The sequence below is a fragment of the Thamnophis elegans genome, chromosome 5 (genome assembly GCF_009769535.1).
Source record: "Thamnophis elegans isolate rThaEle1 chromosome 5, rThaEle1.pri, whole genome shotgun sequence".
Classification (NCBI taxonomy): domain Eukaryota; kingdom Metazoa; phylum Chordata; class Lepidosauria; order Squamata; family Colubridae; genus Thamnophis; species Thamnophis elegans.
The window spans coordinates 37,166,562-37,188,551 of record NC_045545.1 but is presented as its reverse complement, the minus strand read 5'-3'; the positions used below and the strand labels follow the sequence as shown (position 1 = coordinate 37,188,551).

At 44.6% G+C, this 21,990-nt stretch overlaps 1 protein-coding gene across 1 annotated transcript in view; it reads right to left on the bottom strand.

Moving 5' to 3' along the window:
• TRABD2B (TraB domain containing 2B) overlaps window positions 1-21,990 on the bottom strand; it is a 312,957-nt gene that overhangs the window by 95,053 nt on the left and 195,914 nt on the right. The window contains exon 3 of the mRNA XM_032218473.1: window positions 1,256-1,402. Coding sequence (XP_032074364.1) covers window positions 1,256-1,402 — 147 coding nt within the window. The remainder of the gene's footprint in view (window positions 1-1,255; window positions 1,403-21,990) is intronic.

Here is a 21,990-nt window from a genome sequence, read left to right as displayed (position 1 = left end):
GAGGAAGGGGAGGAGAAAGATAAAGTGGCGGCACGATCCCTGCTGCAGCCGAGGCGGGAAAGGTGCATTTTGACAGGGCTTCCACAGCGCTGTGGAAGCCCTGCCAAAGTGCCCCTTCCCCAGCTCGGCTGCCGTTTCTGCTACTGAGGGAGGAAGGGGAGGAGGAGGAGGAGAAAGATAAAGTGGCGGCACGATCCCTGCTGCAGCCGAGGCGGGAAAGGTGTGTTTTGACAGGGCTTCCACAGCGCTGTGGAAGCCCTGCCAAAGTGCACCTTTCCCTCCTCGGCTGCCATTGCTGCTGCTGAGGGTGGAAGGGGAGGAGGAGGAGGAGGAGGAAGAAGGAGCGGGATGAGCAGCGAGCGGAGCCTCATTTAAAAGCAACAACGGCTGTGGCCGCTCGTTCGCACCGCCGCTCTTGCGTGGAGGTCTGAGGAGGCAGGGGGTGGGAGGGGCGCGAAGGAACCAGCACGGCAGCGGCCGCGCTCGGTAGGTGCTGCCCCGGAGTCCAAGGGTGGGCGGGCTGGCGAGCGGGCGCCTTTCTCGCACACAGGGAAGGGAAGGAGGGCTGCGGTGGCTGTTTTCAGTAACCCCGCGCAGGTTACTAATTCCCACCGGTTACTCACCAGTGAAGCTGAAGCAGCAAAACAAAGCAAACGCCCGCGAAATGAAATGGAGACTCCTGCGACTCACGCGGCGTGCTAAGCGGACTCCAGCCAATCAGTGAGCTGGCTGGGATGGAAAACTTCCCGTGCGTGCTTAAAGTTTTCCATCCCAGCCAGCTCACTGATTGGCTGGAGTCCAGGCCAATCAGTGAGCAGCAGGCTGGGCTGGCTTAGATTTTTAGAAATAGATGAGGAAATAACGAGCAAGCTAGCGGCAGCTGATGGGCGGGGGAGCCAGCGAGCGCCAAAATAAAGCGGGGGTTTTTGAGAAGCGGGCGGGATGCGGGGAAAACGATGAAAAATCGTGCCTGTCCCACCAAATCCGGGACGTCTGGTCACCTTACTTGTGGGTGTCATAAAATGTTCCTTATCTGTCCAGTGATAATTCAAATACTTGTTTTGGGAAATTAAGGGGATAGGAAAATATCATCGGGTGATACCTGTTTTAACATATCCACATATCTATTTAAGTCAGATAACAGAATAGGCTAAAGAAATGTGAAACTAAATGTGAAACAGCTGTAGTGGTGAGATGCAACAATTATGCCTTTTTGGTCTTGCCCAAATGTAAGACAATTGTGAAATCATCGTACCTGAGAAGAATCATGATTGAATATAACAGCATTTAGGTCACCGCAATTGTAATGCTTGATAAGGTCTTCAGTTGTGTAAGGAGCCTGCCAGCTGCCAGCTCGAAGACTTTCGTGTTGTAATAATGTTTGATTCAAAGCAAACAACACCTGAAAAACATTGGAAATATATATTTAGATAAGAATAAAGAATAAAACATATGCATGGTTTCACACATTGTGCAGAGCAGCCTTCCATTATCTGACACATTCCATATATGTTGGACTATAGCAATGGTGTTAAACTCAAGGCCCGCTGGCCGGATCCAGCCCATGGGTGCTTAAATCTGGCCCACAGGGCTGGAGTGGAAATATCAAAGGACTGGCCTATGGTGCCTCTGCCGGCCAAAATGGTGCAGTCCTCCTGCAGCCCATTTTCAGCCTCCACGGACTCCTGCAGCACTCTGCCAGCCAAAAACAGGCTGTGCAGAGGGCTCATGTGCCTCCTGTGCCCCACATGCTGCAGGGTGCCGCAGGAGGTGTCTATCCCATCTCCCCCACCTGATTCCCCCTTCACTGGCCCGCAGAGAACTACAATGCTGATACGGCCCTCGAAGAAATCCTTTCATAAATGCAAACCAACATTTTCTTATGGCAATTGTACTTCCATATACTATGAGTCCCCCAATTTGGGGAACACTTTTCTAAGATTTCTTCCTTATAGCTTAGAATATTTGTTTTTCTACAAAATAAACTAACTGTTTTCAACTCTCGGTTCAGTCTCAGCTTCTAGGAGTGGGAAAATCAATTTGCCCCCAAATCTCTCAGAAGTTCTATTTATCAAAGCCAATGATGACAGATAGTTTGGAGTAGAGTTGTAAGTCAACAGTATCTAAAGTGTTGTAGAGTTTTTAAAAAAACCCTGTTTAGAATGTGGCTTCTTTTTATGATATTACAAAGAAGTTAACTTGCGCTTACATGGGGAGTTTTATGCTTATTCTCATGCAGCAAGCACATTCTCCCCATAATAAGCAACTAAGCTAATTTTATGAGGTGAAAATGTTGGGATATGTGAGAGATGGTTTGATATGCTAAGAACTGCCCTGTAATACAGAAACAAGTATGTGCTCCTAGAAAATGAGATTACAACAGTTTAGAAAGCTTTACTTAATAAATTACAGATCAAATTATGACTGTTACCTACTAAGAGCATATCATCTATATCGCTTAATTAATTTAATCCAATTTATTCATCCCTAGATTTAATTTAAGACAAATAAATGAACTTGGCATTTGTGCATATATGCACACACGGACAGTCCCACACAGAAACACAGCTGTAGTAACTATATGTACAAACACAAAGACATGCCCTTTATGCCCTTTACTAAATAAGCAAGTACACTAGTTACTAAAGATTGTAATATTAATGGATTGAAGACTAATCAAATATAAGTTTAGCCTGAGAAATAATGCTTGTATCTATGCCTGTTTCACTAAAATATTGGGCAACTTCATTAAACGATATACAGGTAGTCATTGATTTACCAAAATGTTTGTCGCTAAGTGAGACATTTGTTACATGAATTTTGTCCCATTTTATGACATTTCCTGCTACAGTTGTTAAGTGAATTACTGCAGTTGTTAAGAACACAATTGTTAAGTGAATCTGGCTTCCCATTAACTTTGCTTGTCAGAAGGTCGCAAAAGGGGATCACATGTGACCAGGAATGGCAACCATTATAAATATGAGTCAATTGCCAAATGCTGATCACATGACTATGGGGATCAGGGGTGGTATTCACTTACCTTCCCTACCGGTTCGCAAATGTGAGTGCGCATGTGCTCAGGCTTCCACGCATGTGCTTTGGCTAAAAAAAGGACCTAAATGGGATGCCATAGAGCCAGAGTGGGTGGACGGGGACAGCTGACAGGGGGAATCGGTCTTAACCGGCAGAATACCATATCTGATGGGAATGCTGCAACTGTCATAAGTACAAAAAGCATAAATCATTTTTTTCAGTGACACTATAACTTTGAATGGTCACTAAATGAGCTGTTGTAAGTCAAGGACTAGCTGTCCTGGGAAAGCTGATGCTGTTAAAATAACAGCAGCAATTTTAAGATAGCTTGCTATCATACCTTACCTTCAGCCCTACCATACGGACCATGTTGATTGAAGTCCTCTCTCCCCTAAAGCCAATCTCCTGTCTTGGAGTGGAAGGCAAGATAATTCCCAGGAAGTCAGATTGGAAATTTTAATTTGAGCCATATTGCTAAAGGAATTTAAAAGACTAAAATGAACAACTCTGGGGCTTTTTTTGAAAGTAACATATGTACAGGTAGTAACCTGTTATAATTATATAACAGTTTGTTTAATGACCATTTGAAGTTACAATGGCACTGGAAAAAGTGACTTACGACAGTTTTTCATATTCATGGGAGCATCCCTGTGTTACGTGATCAAAATTCAGGCACTTGGCAATTGACTCATATTTATGATGGTTGCAATGTCCTGGGATCGTGTGTTTGCAACCTTCTGGCAAGCAAAGTCAATGGGGAAGCCAGATTCACTTAACCACTATGTTGCTAACTGCAATGATTCACTTAACAAATGTGGCAAGAAAGGTCAGAAAGTGAGACAAAATTCACTTAAACAAATGTCTCACTTAGCAACAGAAGTTTTTGAGCTCAGTTGTAGTTATAATGAAGGACTACTTCAGTGGTGGGTTGCAGGCGGTATGCCCCGATACGGGCGTACCGTTGCCTGCCGGGAACACCGGGTACCGTTCCGATACGGTGCTCCGGAAGGCCCGCCCGCCCACCTGCCCGCCATCCTTACCTTAATGATGGATAATTGTGAGAATTTCACCACATTATGGGCATATCCTGAATCTATTTTTCACATAGTTTGTCTCACAGCAACAGTACAGCTACACAGCTGTCTGAATAAAGTCCAGGTTACCTTGAGTGATAGAAATGTTAACTAGTACAACCAAAATAATAGTTAATATGTCTGGAAAACAGTTTAACATTTAGACATTTTAACATCTCCCAAACAACCAGTTTTTGCCTGAAGTTTTTATAAATCCAGAATACAGAATCCACAGGAAATCCTCAGATGAGCTATTTCCTCTACAGCCTACAAAAGGTAAATCTTCTAAACCTATGATTTTTGCAGCATGTTTAGATTAAAAAGATACTATTCTCATATTTCACAGGTCATGGAAAATTTTAGACTTCTGAGAAGGGCAATTTTCAAAGGTAACTGAAAGATCCCCAAATCTTTCCATCAATATATTTTTAGGAAAACAAGCTTAGCATTTTCATGATCTACTTTAAAATATATTTTGGATTATTTTTGCTACTTTATATTTTTTGGGAGAATATTCATTATATCTTTATTACAGAATGACATTCTCCACACTCCATGTAGTTTTCCTATGTTTAATCTGCCCTATTTTTAGATAAGTTATTAGATTTCTAAAGCAGGTAACAAAGATAACATGCAGCAGTGTTCAAAAGATTTATGTGCAATGTACAGAGGAAAAGAATGGGATTCATAATAAACAACATTTGCTTATCACCAAAAAAATGTTGACTTTTCCTATACCTTCCTAAACTGTTCTCAGTCAGTTATTTTGTTGATTTTTTGACAATGTTAAGCTCTAAAAAGCAAAATCTAAAGCTACTTACAATGTTGTCTTTTCTAAGGAAATTGAGTGTCCTTCATAAAGCATGGTTTTATGGCACACAAAGTCTTCAATTCCAAATCAAATTGTCATTGTATTGGTTTCATAAAGGGAGCAAATAGCTTTTTAAACAACTAGTCATTTCTATTTGAGATTATTTGAGGTACATTAATTTTTAAAAAACCAAGCCGAGATTTTCTTAATAGGACACACCTTTGGAAAATCTGCTGTTGCTGATCCTTCCTTTCTTTTCCTCTCTTTAATATATGCATGAATCAACAGATGTTACCCCACCTGAAGCAATGTTTAATCCAGCAATGCTTTGTGTCTACTTTGTAAAGAATTCTGGTTATTTACAATCAAACAATGACAAATTATTTATTTGTTTCAATTTATTTGCTCTGTGGCACACAGCATTTTCTTCCCCATCACTACAACAATTCTTTGATTTAGTGACCTTTCATGGTTTAGGGAGGACTTACTTACGTAGTTCCGCATGATCCAGTTATAATCCAATATTTTAGCCAATATTTACTCAAGATACATTGCATTGTTCTAAAAGATCACTAGCATTGATGGCCAAAAGAGAAGCTCTCTTTATTTTGGAATTCCTGCACTTAGCAGAGCAATGGATTCAATGTAGTAGCCTTTCTAACTCCAAGATTTTATTATGACAGTAAAGATGACAAAAATGCAAAGGATAATATAAGGAATAAATATAAGGATATTTTAATTAAAACTAGATTAAAATGTACAAAATAGAAAGGGATAGAATCATTTAAGGTTGAGCACACAATGCAGTGTTGGTTGATATGATGTGATCATGTGTTATCAAATTAGTTGTTTCATATATTAATTTTGCTGTTGAAGATTAATTGGTTTTTGTAAATGTTTTGATTCTTTTGAATGATTATCAATCAGAGGTGGTCTTCAGCAGGTTCTGGCGAACCGGTAGTGGAAATTTGAGTAGTTCGAAGAACCGGTAAATACCACTTCTGACTGGCCCCGCCCCCATCTATTCTCTGCCTCCCGAGTCCCAGGTGATCAGGAAGGAATGGGGATTTTGCAGTAACCTTCCCCTGGAGTGGTCTGGGAATGGAGATTTTATAGTATCCTTCCCCTGCCATGCCCACCAAGCCATGCCTACCAAGCCACACCCACAGAACCAGTAGTAAAATTTTTTGAATCCCACCACTGTTATCAATGGTTGGGAAAATAACAGGAGAATATCTCTATTGCTGACATTATTGCTGGCTTCTATTTTAACTTTGCCCCTCTCTTATCCCCCCCCCCATTTCCATTTGGAACAGGAAAATATTGCCGTAATCAAAGTTCTTCTAAATATATTTCAGATAGGTTATGCAGGTATGTTTTTCCAAGAGACCATATTTTTAGGAGGAAATAATCCATATTCACCAGACCACAGACTTCCCTATATTTAAAAGTAAACATACCTAAATCAATTTTAAATTAGTTCTGTCCAAAACCTTTGAAATTACCCTATTTTCATTCAGAGATCTCACACTTCTCTAAAATTCGCAAGATTTCTTAGAGAAAATTAGGGCATCTAAACAGTTTAGATTTCAGCAGTAGATGTATCCTGAGGAAATGAAGTCAGCTAGAGTTGGCTTCCAAAAGCCCTGTACTTGGCAAGAAAAAATGCCACAAAGGCAATTATTCATGCATAATAGCAATAGCAGTAGACTTATATACCGCTTCATAGGCCTTTCAGGCCTCTCTAAGCGGTTTACAGAGAGTCAGCATATTGCCCCCAACAATCTGGGTCCTCATTTTACCCACCTCGGAAGGATGGAAGGCTGAGTCAACCCTGAGCCGGTGAGATTTGAACCGCTGACCTGCTGATCCAGCAGTAGCCTGCAGTGCTGCATTTAACCACTGCGCCACCTTGGCTCTTTTATTGCTGAACCATGCTCTCATGCATGGTTCAATATCGGTAAAGACAGGGCCTGTTTTATAGCAGGTCAAGGTTATCTCAGGTTGCCTATTTGGAATAGGCAGAGGAATAAGCATCCAGACATTATTTAGTTCCTTTGTCCCTGTTTTCCCCTGTTATCTACTCTTGAATCAGTCGCTCAATAACTAAGGTGACCAGACGTCCCGCTTTTGGCGGGACACCCCCGCTTTTGAATGCATTTTCCCGCGTCCCGCCCGCCTTTTTAAAAGGCACGCTTTTTTTGGCGCTCGCAGCTCCCGCCTATCAGCTGCTAGCTTGCTGGGCTGGCTCATCATTCTGTTCTCTATCCTACCTACCTACAAATTTAAGCCAGCCCAGCCTGCCGCTCACTGACTGGATTGGCCTGGACTCCAGCCAATCAGTGAGCTGGCTGGGATGGAAAACGCAGCGTGCTTAAAGTTTTCCATCCTAGCCAGCTCACTGATTGGCTGGAGTCCGCTTAGCACGCACGCACCCCCCTCCTCTCTGCCCCCCCTCTGCAACCCCGGATACCCTCTGTCTGCCGCCATGCCTGAAGCATGGGAGCGCTCACCAGCCGGCAGAACGCCGGAGTGGAAGAGGTGGATGTCCCGTCCAATTTCCTCTACAGATACCCCCCAAAATCTGGTAAGACGGAGCAAGCGGGGGGGGGGGAGAATATGCGAGAGGTTTGCGGGGAGTCCCGCCTGGCAGGGTTTTGCGCGCGCTCCGTACTCTGAGTTGAGGGAATGGCGAGCAGCGGCTGCAACCCCAGAGTTCGGCTAGGCGAGAACTTTAAGGCGAGCGGCGGGACGGACCCTTGCTGTCAATCTCCCCCTCCCCTTGTGCCTTTTCGCAGCCGTCCCATCGTTCTCCCACCAGTGGGGCTGCTCCTGTGATTCCCCCCCCCCCGTGGCTGGGAAGGAGTTTCCCGAGAGTTTTAGAGGGTCAGGAGTACGACCCTCATTGCAACGTCGCCATTTGCAAGCTCCGGCTGCTTGGGAGGGTGGTTATTTATGTATTTTTTTCTTCTTGCTTCCGCTTTCTTGCCGGCTTGCAAGGATTGTGGTGGCGGCTTGGATGGAAATAGTGACATTCGTGGCATCGCGCTTGGGGTTAAAAACTGCTTTTCGTTCGCGGCAGCAACTGCTCTTTGAGAATTCTTGCTTGAAAAAACAGGACTCCCTCACGCGGTCCTGAATTGAGGTCCATCTCCCTCCACCCCTAATTAAAAAGCCCCTGGTAAATTCTTGCCTGTCCTGTGCCACTTGGCATGCCTGCCTGTTTAGTTGTTATTGCGCTGATTGAATTCTAAAATACCCCATCAATCTACCCCATCCGGAGGTGGCGGCAAGAGCAGTGCGTTGTTGTTGTTGGGGCCAGCCTGCTCGTCCATGGCTGGAGCCGTCGTCGCGGGCGTTAGGGACCTTCCGTTCTTCCTCCGCACCTCGCCCGAGCAGTCCTTACAGTCGCTGCCCGGCTCCAGCCATGGACGAGCAGGCTGGCCCCAACAACAACAACGCACTGCTCTTGCCGCCACCTCCGGGTGGGAAGCAATCACGCCTGTGCGGCCCCTGTGCTGCGGTGGGAAGCGAGTCTGCAAGGCTTGGTTGCTTCCCACCCGGAGGTGGCAGCAAGAGCAGCGCGTTGTTGTTGTTGGGGCCAGCCTGCTCGTCCATGGCTGGAGCCGTCATCGCGGGCGTTAGGGACCTTCCGTTCTTCCTCCGCACCTCGCCCGAGCAGTCCTTACAGTCGCTGCCCGGCTCCAGCCATGGACGAGCAGGCTGGCCCCAACAACAACAACGCACTGCTCTTGCCGCCACCTCCGGGTGGGAAGCAATCACGCCTGTGCGGCCCCTGTGCTGCAGTGGGAAGCGAGTCTGCAAGGCTTGGTTGCTTCCCGCCACCGCCGCTTCCCTCGTCCGTCTCGATTGCTGGAAGCAGTAACAAACGGGCGTCTGCTCCGCTTTCAGCGCCTTGACAGCCACCCCAGCCGGCGGCTACCGGGCCTCGCTGGAGTCAATTGCAAAACCGCGTTCAGCGCTTTGAGGACTTGAGGCATCTTGGGAAATGCAGTTCCCTATCGGAAAGAATGGAGTAGCTGCGAATTTGTAACAACAGAAGATAATAACTTGGTGCTTCGCAGGTTACGAAAATCTCAAGTTTGATTTGCACACTGTTTTTTAAAAGTTAGATAAAGAAATTATGCTGTGAAAGCGACTAGAAAGCCTCCCCTCCCCTTCCTGTGTGCGAGAAAGGGAAGGAGAGGAAGGAAGGAGGGAGGGGGGAAGGAAAAAGAAGAAGGGAGGGGGGAGAAGATGGAAGGAGAAAAGATGGATGGAAGGAGAAAGAATGGGAGGAGAAGGAGGAAGATGGAAGAAAAAAAGAAGAAAAAGAAGAAGGGAGGGAGAAAAGTGGGAAGGAGGTAGGAAGAAAAGGGGAAGAGAGGGAAAGAGCAGAAAGACAAAGAGGATGAAGTTGATAGGCAAGAGGAAAGAGGAAGGAAGGAAAAAAGAAAAAGGGAGGGAGAGAGGAAAGAAGAAAAGATGGAACTAGAAAGGAAAGAAGGGAGGGAGGAAAGGGGAAGACAGGGAAAGAGCAGAAAGACAGAGAAGGTGAAGGTAGATAGGCAGAAGGAAAATAGGAAAGGAGGGAAGGAGGAAGGAACAGAAGCGAAGAGGAAGAGAGAAATGGAAAGAGCAGAAAGACAGAGAAGGTAGATAGGCAAAAGAAATGAAGCTGAAAGAATGGAAGGAGGAAGGAAGAGAAAAGGAGGAAGGGAGTGAGTGAGGAAAGAAGAGAGGACGGAAGGAGAAAGGAAGGGAGGGAAAGAGCAGAAGACGGATAAGGTGAAGGTAGATAAGCAAGAGGAATGAAGGAAGAAGTGAGGAGTCTCGGGGAGGGGGAAAACATTTAGTGACCAAAGTTACAATGGCATTGAAAAAAGTGACTGATGACCATTTTTCACACTTAGCGACCGTTGCGACCATTTTTCACACTTAGCGACCGTTGCAGCATCCTCATGGTCACGTGATCAAAATTTTGTTTGGCAACAGATTCGTATTTATGCTGGTTTCAGTGTCCTGGGGTGACCTTTTGACAAAAAAAATTTTTTTTAATCAAGCCCCCCCCCCCCCGGTCAAAGGCGTCCCTCTTTTCCGATCTGAAAATCTGGTCAGCTTATCAGTAACACTTATGCATCTTTTTAATTTTTAAATCATCAATTACTGCAGACAATTTATTAGACAGAGCTCTCCTTGTTCACCATTTTTTAAAGAGTTTTTTAATGCCACCTTTATTAGTCTCATAAATAATTGAAGATGATTAACATATCTGCTACTCTTCTCTCTTTCTATTTTAATTACAACAACAACAACCCTGTGAGGTTAGATGGGCTGAGAGTGAATGACTGGCCCAAAGTCACATAGCTGGCTTTCGTGCCTAAAGCGGGATTAGAACTCACAATCTCCTCGTTTCTGTTGCCTTCATCATTGGAGAAAACTGGCTCTCAATTTCTACATTCTAAGATATGTCAATTATTTTTTTATATTTTTAATAAGATTTTGTTATTGTTCTTTTAAATTTATTGATTGTTGACTGAATATATAAGGCAAATACTAAATAGTGATTTTAAAATACTTCCCAAAATATGCATCTGACAGTAACTTTCATCCACAGCTGTCCAGAAGGAGTGGGAACAATGGAGGACAAGTGATGAAGTATATTGAGATATTGCTATGGAAACTCCACTGTTACAGACTTACAACATCTCCATGAAACTACAAATGGCAAAACTACAAACGCCGAGTATTACAATGTTGGTTTCATCATTTGGCATCATAGTACCTTCATAAAAAAATGCTTTGGGCATGATCCAGGAAGATTAAATTTTACTCATTTGTAGAATCAGACCATTGCTAATAGAAAAGGTGTTTTAAAATGTTTGTATGCTTTGTGAAATACCTCTTGCAAATGCTTTGCACAACTTTAATTTTTAAATGGACAGAAGGTGAAACTATTTAATAGCTGACTGGGGATTGAGATTTAGAAGTTATGTAAATGGAGATTTTGGTTTTTTTCCTTGCTCCACTTAAGCCAGTTCACTATATGTATCTGGCGTGCTAACCCAAATGCCAAGAAAAAGTTGCACAGGTAACCCATGACTCACAACCATTTCCTTTAGTGACTCTTTGAAGTTATAACAGCACTGAAAAAAGTGACTTTACAACTGATTCTTACACTAATCATCACCACCTCCAAGACTGTAACTTTCTAAAAAGAGATTGGACAGCCATTTGTCTGAAATGGTATAGGGTAGTGATGGCTAACCTTTTTTTGGCGTGTCAAAATTGTGTGCACATGCCCCATGCCCCTGCCTGTGCATGCAAAAAAGCTCCAGAGGCTTTCCTGAAGTCTGGGGATGGAGGAAACAGCCTCCACCGCCCACCCCCGCTCCCCAAAAAGTGGAAACGATCATTTCCGAACTTCTGTTTGGCCTTTTGGGCCTGTTCTTTTGCCTTCCCCAGGCTTCAGGAAAGCCTCTGGAGCCTGAGGAGGGCAAAAAACGGGCACAACAGGCCAACCGGAAGTTTGGAAATGATTCATTTCCGCCTTCCAGAGGGCCTCTGGGGGGAGGCTGTTTTTGCCCTCTAGGCTCCGGAGGCTTTCCTGAAGCTTAGGGAGGGCGAAAACGGCCTTCCCTGGCCTTCCAAAAGGCCGAAAATAAGTTGACCATGCACACCGGAGCTGAGGGCTTCTGTGTCAGCAAATATGGCTCCACATGCCACCTCTGTGCCATAGGTTCACCGTCATGGATATAGGGTTTCCTGCCTGGACAGGGCATTGGACTAGAAGACCTCCAAGGTCCCTTCCAACTTTGTTGTTATTTTAAGGTGACCAGATTTTCAGATTGGTAAAGAGGGACACCTTTGACCGGAAAGGGGGGGGGGGCTTGATTAAAAATTTTATACGGAGCAACAAAAATTTTCATACAACGCAAAAATAGTATTGTAATATTTTTTTTATTTCAGCATAACTACAATTTACAAATATAAATTGTAACTGTTGCCAAACATCAAAATTTTGATCACGTGACCATGAGGATGCTGCAACAGTCGCTAAGTGTGAAAATGGTCGCTAAGTGTGAAAAATGGTCATCAGTCACTTTTTTCAATGCCATTGTAACTTTGGTCACTATACCACCTTTCTTGCCACAGTTCTTAAGTGAATAACTGCAGCTGGTATTTTGTATTTTGGATAGAATCTTTTTTAAAATAGTCTAAGACAATTTTAAAAAAGAATCCACACAGAATAAATTGAAGTAAAACTATTTTAAAAAATTCTATGCACAATATATATCAAAGTATTGTGCATAGAATTTTTAAAAATGGTTTCACTTCAATTTATTTTGGATAGAATCCTTTTTTTAAATTGTCTTAGACAAATTTTAAAAAAGATTCTATCCAAAATACAAAATACCAGCTGCAGTTATTCACTTAAGAACTGTGGCAAGAAAGGTGATATAATGGGCTTAGTGACCAAAGTTACAATGGCATTGAAAAAAGTGCCTGATTACCATTTTTCACACTTAGCGACCATTTTCACACTTAGCGGCCGTTGCAGCATCCTCATGGTCACACGATCAAAATTTTGATGTTTGGCAACAGTTACAATTTATATTTGTAAATTGTAGTTATGTTGAAATAAAAAAAATTACAATACTATTTTTGCGTTGTATGAAAATTTTTGTTGCTCCGTATAAAATTTTTAATCAAGCCCCCACCCCCAGTCATAGGTGTCCCTCTTTACTGAAAATCTGGTCACCTTGCTTTTTAGGATGCTGTCTAGATTTGCCATAGCTTTCCTCCCCAGGAGCAAGCGTCTTTTAATTCCTTGGAATTGGGTATGTCTAGTTTAATGAAAAGAAGGACCGAGGTATTGTATTGTGGTTGCTGCAATTAATATACTTAATAACTCTATTTTTATTCTTTATTTTTTAATAATAATTTTCATAACAGTTGCTCCTGTTTTTGTAATTACTGTTTTATATTATTATTTTAGTGGATTGTTGTCACCCCTGAGAGTCATTTCTATTGAGATGTACACATTTGAACAATAAATATATTTATTTTCATATTTAAGGAAAGGCATCATCTATAAACTAAGCAAAGGTGTAGCTTCCAAGATGTGCCCTTGGGATCTTGAAGTTGGTGGGAATCTACTCAGAGATTAATTGAGGAAAGCTTAATAACAGGGAGTTCTTAACTTAAATCCACACAGAATAAAACTATTTTAATAAATCCTATGCACAATAAATAAAATATTATTTTAAAATACATTAAAAAATAAAACAAAAACCCCCACTTACCAGTAGGCAGACACCCCAAGTCAATCCAGAATGATGTAGATGTTAATACAAAGAACTGAGCAAATTAATGTTGAATGTTTGAATGTTGAATGTTTATTTTATTTATATGCCGCCCTTTTCCCCCGAAGGGGACTCAGGGCGGCTCACAACTCAACCAAGGGAGGGGGATACAGACAAAAAAATTAAAACAACGCGCAACAATACATAATTTAAAACACACAACAGTCATACCATTCGAGAAGGGGGTAGAAGCTTTTTAGCCCCAGGCCTGTCTGAATAGCCAGGTTTTAAGCGCTTTGCAGAAGGTCTGGAGGGTGGTGAGGGTTCGTATCTCCATGGGGAGTTCGTTCCAGAGGGTCGGAGCGGCCACAGAGAAGGCTCTCCTCCGGGTAGTCACCAGTCGACACTGGCTGGCAGATGGAATTCGGAGGAGGCCTAATCTGTGGGATCTAATCGGTCTAGAAGAGGTAATTGGCAGCAGGCGGTACCCAGGTCCAATACCATGAAGGGCTTTATAAGTGACGACTAGCGCCTTGAAGCGTATCCGGAGACCAATAGGCAGCCAGTGCAGCTCGCGGAGGATAGGTGTTACGTGGGTGAACCGAGGTGCACCCACGATCGCTCGTGCGACTGCATTCTGGACAAGCTGGAGTCGCCGAATGCTCTTCAAGGGCTGCCCCATGTAGAGCACGTTGCATAGTCCAGTCTAGAGGTCACAAGGGCGCGAGTGACTGTAGTGAGGGCCTCCCGGTTCAGGTAGGGACGCAACTGGTGCACCAGGCGAATCTGGGCAAATGCCCCCCTGGTCACAGCCGACAAGTGGTGTTCAAAAGTCAGCTGTGGGTCCAGGAGGACTCCCAAATTGCAAACCCTGTCTGAGGGGCATACTGTTTGACCCCCCAGCCTGAGAGATGGAACACTTGGCCAATTAGTAGGAGGGAAACACACCAGCCACTCGGTCTTATCCGGATTGAGTACCAGCTTGTTAACCCCCATCCAGTCCCTAACAGCCTCGAGGCCCTGGCACATCACGTCAACCGCTTCACTGAGTTGGCATGGGGCGGACAGATACAACTGTGTATCGTCCGCATACTGATGGTATTTTATCCCATGCCGTCGAATGATCTCACCCAGTGGCTTCATGTAGATATTAAACAGGAGGGGGGACAGGACCGAACTTTGCGGCACCCCATAATTCATGGGCCTAGGGGTCGATCTCTGCCCTCCGATCAACACCGACTGCGACCTGTCCGAGAGGTAAGAGGAGAACCACCGTAGGACAGTGCCTCCCACCCCCACCTCCCACAGTCGTCGCAGAAGGATACCATGGTCGATGGTATCGAAAGCCGCTGAGAGGTCAAGGAGCACTAGGACGGAGGCGTAACCACCGTCCCTGGCTCTCCAGAGATCATCGATCAATGCGACCAAAGCGGTTTCCATGCTGTAGCCCGGCCTAAATCCTGACTGGAAGGGATCTAGATAATCGGTTTCCTCCAAGGACCGCCGGAGCTGAAAGGCAACCACCTTCTCAACAACCTTCCCCACAAAGGGGAGGTTGGAGACTGGACGATAGTTGTTTAAGACGGCTGGATCCAGAGATGGTTTCTTCAGAAGGGGTCTCACCACCGCCGCCTTTAGAGCGGGGGGAAAGAACCCCTCCCGAAGGGAGGCGGTAACAACCGCTTGGATCCAGCCCCGTGTCACCTCCCTGCTGTTAGTGACCAGCCAGGAGGGGCATGGGTCCAGTACACATGTGGAGGCACTTACAGCTCCCATGGCCTTGTCCACGTCCTCAGGGGTAACAGCTTGAAAATCAACCCAGTGATGTCCAGCCAGATTCTCCCCTGGTGCCTCAGCTGGTTCTGCGCAATTGGAGTCCACGTCCGTCCGAAGCCGAGCAACTTTATCCGGAATTGGACGTAATCCTCAGCTCTGCCTTGCAAAGGATAACTCGTATCCCTCCTATTTAGGAGGGAACGGGTTATCCTGAACAAGGCGGCTGGGTGCGACTCAGCGGAAGCAATCAGAGAGGCAATGTGTGTTCTTTTAGTCGTCCTAATTGCCCGAGGTAGGCTCTGATGCTGGATGTTAAAAGCACTCGGTCTGACTCGGACTTACTGGATCTCCATCGTTGCTCTAGACGTCTCTTTCAGTGCTTCATCTCCCGGAGTTCCTCAGTAAACCAAGGAGCCCTCCTGGATCCACTGCCTCGGATCGGCCGTAAAGGCGCAATCCGGTTAAGAGCCTCTGTCGCTGCTGAATTCCAGGTAGCAACCAGAGTCTCCGCCGGACTGCGGACAAGGGTATCAGGAATAACTCCAAGCTCCGTCTGAAAGCCCAAAGGGTCCATAAGTCACCTGGGGTGGAACTACCTAATCAGTTCCTCCTCCCTACAGTGGGGGTTTGGTCTCCGAAAGTCAAGCCTCAGTAGGTAGTGGTCCGACCATGACAGGGGTAAGATCTCGCTACCCCTCAAACCAAGTTCACAACTCCACTGCTCCGAGAGGAATACGAGGTCGAGCATGTGACCCGCCGAGTGAGTCGGGCCCCGAATTACTTGGGTCAAGCCCATGGCTGTCATGGAAGCCATGAACTCCTGCGCTCCATCAGAGTGTTCACCGAGCGAAGGCAAATTGAAATCCCCCAGAACCATAAGCCTGGGAAACTCAATTGCCAGCTCGGCTACTGACTCGAGGAGCGAGGGGAGGGCTGCTGCAATGCTGTTGGGAGGCAGGTACGTTAACAGCAAGCCCACTTGACCCTTGAGGTCCAACTTCACCAGCAGGGACTCACACCCGACAAGCTCCGGAGCAGGGATCCTATGAGGTACTAGAGACTCTCAGATAACAATAGCCACACCCCCACCCCTTCTCTGAGATTGCGGCTGATGAAGCACCTGAAAACCTTCTGGACACCTCTCTACGAGTGGGACTCCTCCCTCCGGGCCCAGACAGGTTTCAGTAATACATGCCAGGTCTGCCCTCTCGTCTAAAATTAGGTCCCGGACGAGGGGAGCCTTGTGAACTACAGACCTGGCATTTAGCAACAGCAGCCTGAGACCAGGGTCCTGATTACTCGCGCCATCTGGCCTTGGAGTGGGACTCATAGGGCCGGAAGGAGGGATCTCTGTAACGTAGCGAGCCCTCCTTCCCCGGTAATGGCCAGCCCTAAAGTCCCCGCCATATCTGCCCCTCCCTGTTAAGACCGTAATGCTCCGGCCCACTCCCGTGTCCGTAGTCCCTCCACCTACCCCCATAGCCCCCGTATTTCCCAACAGGCCCTTCGAATCAGTCATCCTGAGATTGGAATGGGCCCAGATCCCCCCAACACTTCTGCAGAGCATTCAGTGTGGGGGAACCCGGTTTCCATCCCAATCCTCGCTTACACACCCAAATATTCACTCACTCACACCCCCACAAAAATTTAAATACAACAGTATAATATAAAAGGGGAAAAATTACACAGGTTAAAAAGTGGGAACATTCACTTACGATCATACACATCCACACTACTTACAAGAAAAAATTGCGCAGGTATAATAGCTGATAAAAAATAAGCGAACAATCCGTATATGGGGACATAAAGCCCATAAAGTAACAGCACAATAGACCGGTCAAGCTGGGACGATATGAGGGAGCTAAAGTGGCCTCTTTCTCCAAGAGTCTGGTGTAGGAGGAATAGTAGTCGAGATGGCTAGGGTAAAGTTTCTGAGGTAGTAGTGGACGATGATAGCCACGATAATAGACGCAGTCCAGGGGGAGAGATGCAGAGCTGAAAGTCCAGCGGGCTAAGTCCACAAAGATGAAACGTAATTGGAGGGGCCAGCTAGGGTGGATGATAAGAATGGTAAACAGAGAAGCCAACCCCCAGCCACAAAAAAGGGCAAACCGGGGGGGGGGCTTGCACACCCAATAAGATGGAAAGTCGGCTGTTGCTGTTGCAGATTGAAAGGTACTGGATGGGGGGAAGATGCAGGAAAGCCGTAATGGTGGCTACGAACTAGCCACTCGATCACCCTGGGCCCTAACCCCTCCATCCAGGCTAGCCACCCCTTCGCCTGGTCCACATTGACAAAGCGGACCAGACGGCCAAGCCGGGGCGTTTTCAAAGTGGCTTCGGTGAGCCAATAGGGCAGCAAGCCAGCAGCAGCCAGCATCAGTATAGCAGTAATTAATATAATCAGGGCGGCAATCATAGCAATCATAGCTAGGTCAAAGCTCCCCAAGCAAACGCAGGGGCGATGTCCTCCCCCCCCCCCAAAAAAAACCTTAGCCACAGCGTTCTCCCAATTGCAGCGACAAACCAGGTCTAACAAGCCAACAGCAGCCCTGCGATAGTCATAATCCCCAAGCCTAAATGGTAATCGCGGGGAAAACCAAGCCCCCTCTGCAGCTAAATCACGATGTCTTCTAAAGCTGAGCTGCAGCGTTTTCAAACGGTCTCAGCAAACCAGAGGCACAACGGCAGTCACGACAGACAAAGCAGCGATAGAGGGGGGGGGGAGAAGTGAGGCTCTCTCAGCCAGCAGTTAGAGGAAGGAAGGTCGAAACTCTCTCCGGCCAGCTGGATCTCCAGTCTGCTGCCAGCATCAGACCCCCAAAGAAGTCACTCGTACCCTGGCCTCCAAACGCTCTCCAAACACTCTCCAACGCTCCGAACGCTCTGAACACTCCCCAACGCTCTCCAATGCCTTCCAAGGCCAGCTGGGTCACCAGCTGGGTCGCGGCGTCTTCCGAGCGGCTCTCGGGCGGTAGCGGCATCTTTCTCAAAAAGCAGCCTTGGAGAGCAATATCTCTCCAGTCTGCTGCCAGCGCCAGGCCCCCGAGGAAATTGCTCGTACCCTGGCCTCTCTCCAGCTCAATTTCTGAGGCCAATTTCTCCCTTTTCGCTGTTTTCCCTGTACGGACGCCAGAGCGGTGAACTCGGCAGACATGTTCCTCGCACATGCGCATATTAAAGTAGTTAAATAGTCCCAGGGAAATATTTTTCAAAGAAAAAAGAAGAGCACCATTTTCCCACACGAGCAGACCTCCAAACTCTGTGCCCCTCCCCTCCGGAAAATCCAGGAAGTAACAGTCGCCTCTCTAGCCAGGTGTTTCCTGCAGCTCTATGGTAATGGGTCATTTTTTTCTTATAAAAGTGAGTAAGGGCGGGGGTGGTGGTCCGTTTTCTTGCTTTAAAGTTTTAATATCTTCAATGAAAGTACTGAGACAGAGAGAGAGGTTAGTTAGACAGGGTGTCTTTTGTCTTGCCCCGGTTAGGATTTCTTGCCCCGGTTAGGATTTCTTAAGCAAATCCACTGGGCTTTCAACATGAAGCCAAAAAAAAAATCGGGACTTTTTTAAAACACGGAGGGACACGGGACAAATTGTTATAAAGGGTGATTGTCACACTGAAATCGGGACATCTGGTCACCTTATTTTATTTGGTTATCACAGCATCTCCATAATCACATGATCAAAATTTGAGTGCTTGGCAACTGACATACATTTAGGCGATTGCAGAGTCCCGGGGTCATGTGAATGTCATTTGGGCTCTTGTGGCCAATCTCTGACAAAAAGTCAATGGGAGAAGTCAGATTCACTTAAGAACCAAGTGATTCACAACATCCAAAGCAAAAAGTCCATAAACTTGCATTTGCCTCACTTAATGATGCAAGTTCCAGTCCCAATTTTGGTCATACAAGTCAAGACCTACCTGTACATTCATTGCACATGGACTAATAAGATATAAATCAGTTAAAGTCCTATATACACTTCAAATAACACCAAATGTTCAAGCTGCTTGACGTTCGCTAAATCCCATAATTCCATTAACTTCCTGAACATGGTTAGTTTTCCTTTTCTTTCCCTTACTCACTTCATATTCTGACAGGAGGTTGATGCACTTTGAAAGGTACCTTCATGGGGTCAGCGTCAAAGAAACAAATCCACAAAAAACAGGCCCAGGGGAAGTCGCTTAAAAGCTTCCCCCAGTGTCAGCAAAAAAAAAGCCTGTTTGAAACTTACATCCTATAATGACAGAAGAGTTTAGTTTCTTTGAAGGGACAATGAAGGAAGTAAAAACCATGAAATTATGTTCTAGAATTGTTGTTTGCAAAATCATGCCCCCTGTTAAAATCTCTCATAAAAGCCTCACACATAGTTGGTTCCATATGTACTCAAAATCTCATTGTTATGACTGTTGAAAGGCATAAGTAGTTAATAGGTTGTGGTTTGGCAGTGACCAGGGAGATCTTAAGACCCAGATTTTTCCTTTCAAATTGCTAATTAACCAGTTTAATAATAAAATGGTTTGAATTTGACCAAAGAACTCGCTTTAGCCACTATGTAGCCTTTGGTGCTGTTGGTTATAAACTTTGGAATTAAATATTTGTGCCAACAAAAATGCAGCCACAAAGATTTAGTTGGATTGCTGAGAATGCCCTCTGAAGGAGGCTGAAAAATGGTACTAAACTTTATGTGCATCCCTGTTTCTTCATGTTGGATGTTCATGTTCTACCACCAGTGGTGATGGAGTAGCTTGTTGGAAAGGACACAAAATGTTCAAGGAGTGAAAAAATATTTATTAACAGGAGATAATTTTTCCCTTTTCACAAGATGAATAACCCAATACTCAAGAAATTCCCGGTTGGGAATTTTGAAGTCCTCAGGTTATGATAATTTGTTCAGTGACCATTCAAAGTTATGATGGTGCTAAATAAAGGGACTTATGATTTGTCCTACAGTTTTGACTGTTGCGCCACCATCCTGATAGTCATATAAACTAAATTAAAAAGCTTGGGAACTAGCTTGCACTTACAACTAGTTGTTGAGCCCTGGGGTCTGATGATCGTTATTTGCAATCTTGACCTTGACTTAAAATCAATGGGGAAGCCAGCAAGGAAGGTCACAAGTCATTCAGATAAATCTTCCTCATATCTGGCCTTTCTTCACTTGCATGCACCATGTGCTCTCCCCCCCTCTCCTTTTACTCATATTTACCCATGCCGTCTTTCACTGGCCTTCCTGAAGTTGCACTACAGTAGTTCTAAGTGTAAAAATTGATCATAAATCACTTTGTACATTTATTTATTATTTATTAGTTTGTCAAACATGTACAAGATAGCAGGTATAAATATAAACATGGATATGAATGAAAGAAATGAATACAAATAAATGGGGACAATAGGACAGGGATGTTAGGCACGCTGGTGCGCTTATGCATGCCTCCTTTACGGATCTCTTAGGAATGGGGTAAGGTCCATGGTAGACAGTTTAATGTAGACAGTTTAAGTTGAGGACTACCTGAACACAAATGTTTGCTACTGCAGACTCAGACCTTGAAGGTTTCAGATTCTCCAAACAAGATCAGAATGAGAAGCACCATTGAGGAAAGTTTTCAGAAGCAAATGGCTAAAAAACTATAAAGGCAACTCAAATATCCACCTATTTTGAAATGAGTGTTTCTTGTTTCTAGTACTAAACTTGGTATGAAATTTCTAAGAAGCTTGGGGTGAAAAAAGCTTTTGAGGTTAAAAAATTTCCCACAAAACAATTACTAATTTGTAGGCAACAGTCAAAACAGCTTTCTGACAAACATGTTTTTTAATGGTTTATTCTGTGCTGTATTTGCCTAAACTAGTTCCTGTCTCAATTAACTCTAAAAGCAAATAGGATATAATAGTTATGGCATTGAGGTCAATGTTTCAATAGCTTATAACATATGTTTACTAGGAATTCATTTCAATTAATTTTGTCTTGAACTATGAATTATTATGAAAGAATGGTCAGGGTTTTAAGCATATTGTACATCCATATATAATCATCAGAAGTTGAACCTAACTGTGAGTCTGGACTTCCTGTGGGAGGAGCCTGTCGCCGAGGAGCTCAACGGAGCCCCTCTTAGAGTTCTGGTCTGTATATCTAATTAAGATCAATAGATATCATCCCTTTCTGGCAGAAAGGGACAGGCAGAAGCTCAGGTGTTAGGATTTATTCGTAGTTCACAGCCCTTTTTCCTTTTTTTTGGGCTGTGAATGAAGAAGAGTTCTAGCGTAACTGAGCTCTTATCTCCAGCCAGTTCTTCGCAGCTGCCTTTTTGCAGCCCTAGACAGCCGACTCCCTCACTCAGGACAATGATAAATTGTTTTTAAGATAATACGAGCAGGTCTTACTCCTGTGAGGTTTTTTTTTTATAACTATCTAAACACCAGCCTTGTTTTTTCTTTGAACGTCTCTGCGCAATTGGGATACAAAATGGCGTTTTTACTGTGTTGGTGATTGATGACGTAATTAACTGGCTTTATTTCCCCGGAGACTGCTACTCATTAACAAGCAAAATCTACAAATAATTTAGTGAGAACTGACCAGCTGAAGACACTGTTTATCTGTCTATTCTCAGATTTTATCTATAATGTCTCCCAGGTCTAAACAGGCAAAAAAATCCTCCCCGATTGTGCTTAAAGAACTTGTTAGTAAATCGCTGCCTTTGTCTCCTACGCCACCTACTGGAGATTTTTTGACACAGGAGCTTTTCTTTCAAATAATTAATGACTTTAAGAAAGAGATCAAAGAATTTGTGCTGGATTTATGCGATAAAATACAGACCAAAATTGCCCAAATAAATGCGGATATGTTTGAAACCACGTCTATTTTGACAGATTATATTGAAGAAATGGAGACTAAATTGGAAACTTTGGAGGGGGCTAATTTTAAATTGACTTCTAATATTCAAGCCTTACAACAAGAGATTATGGACACTCAAACACAACTTACAATGATAAATT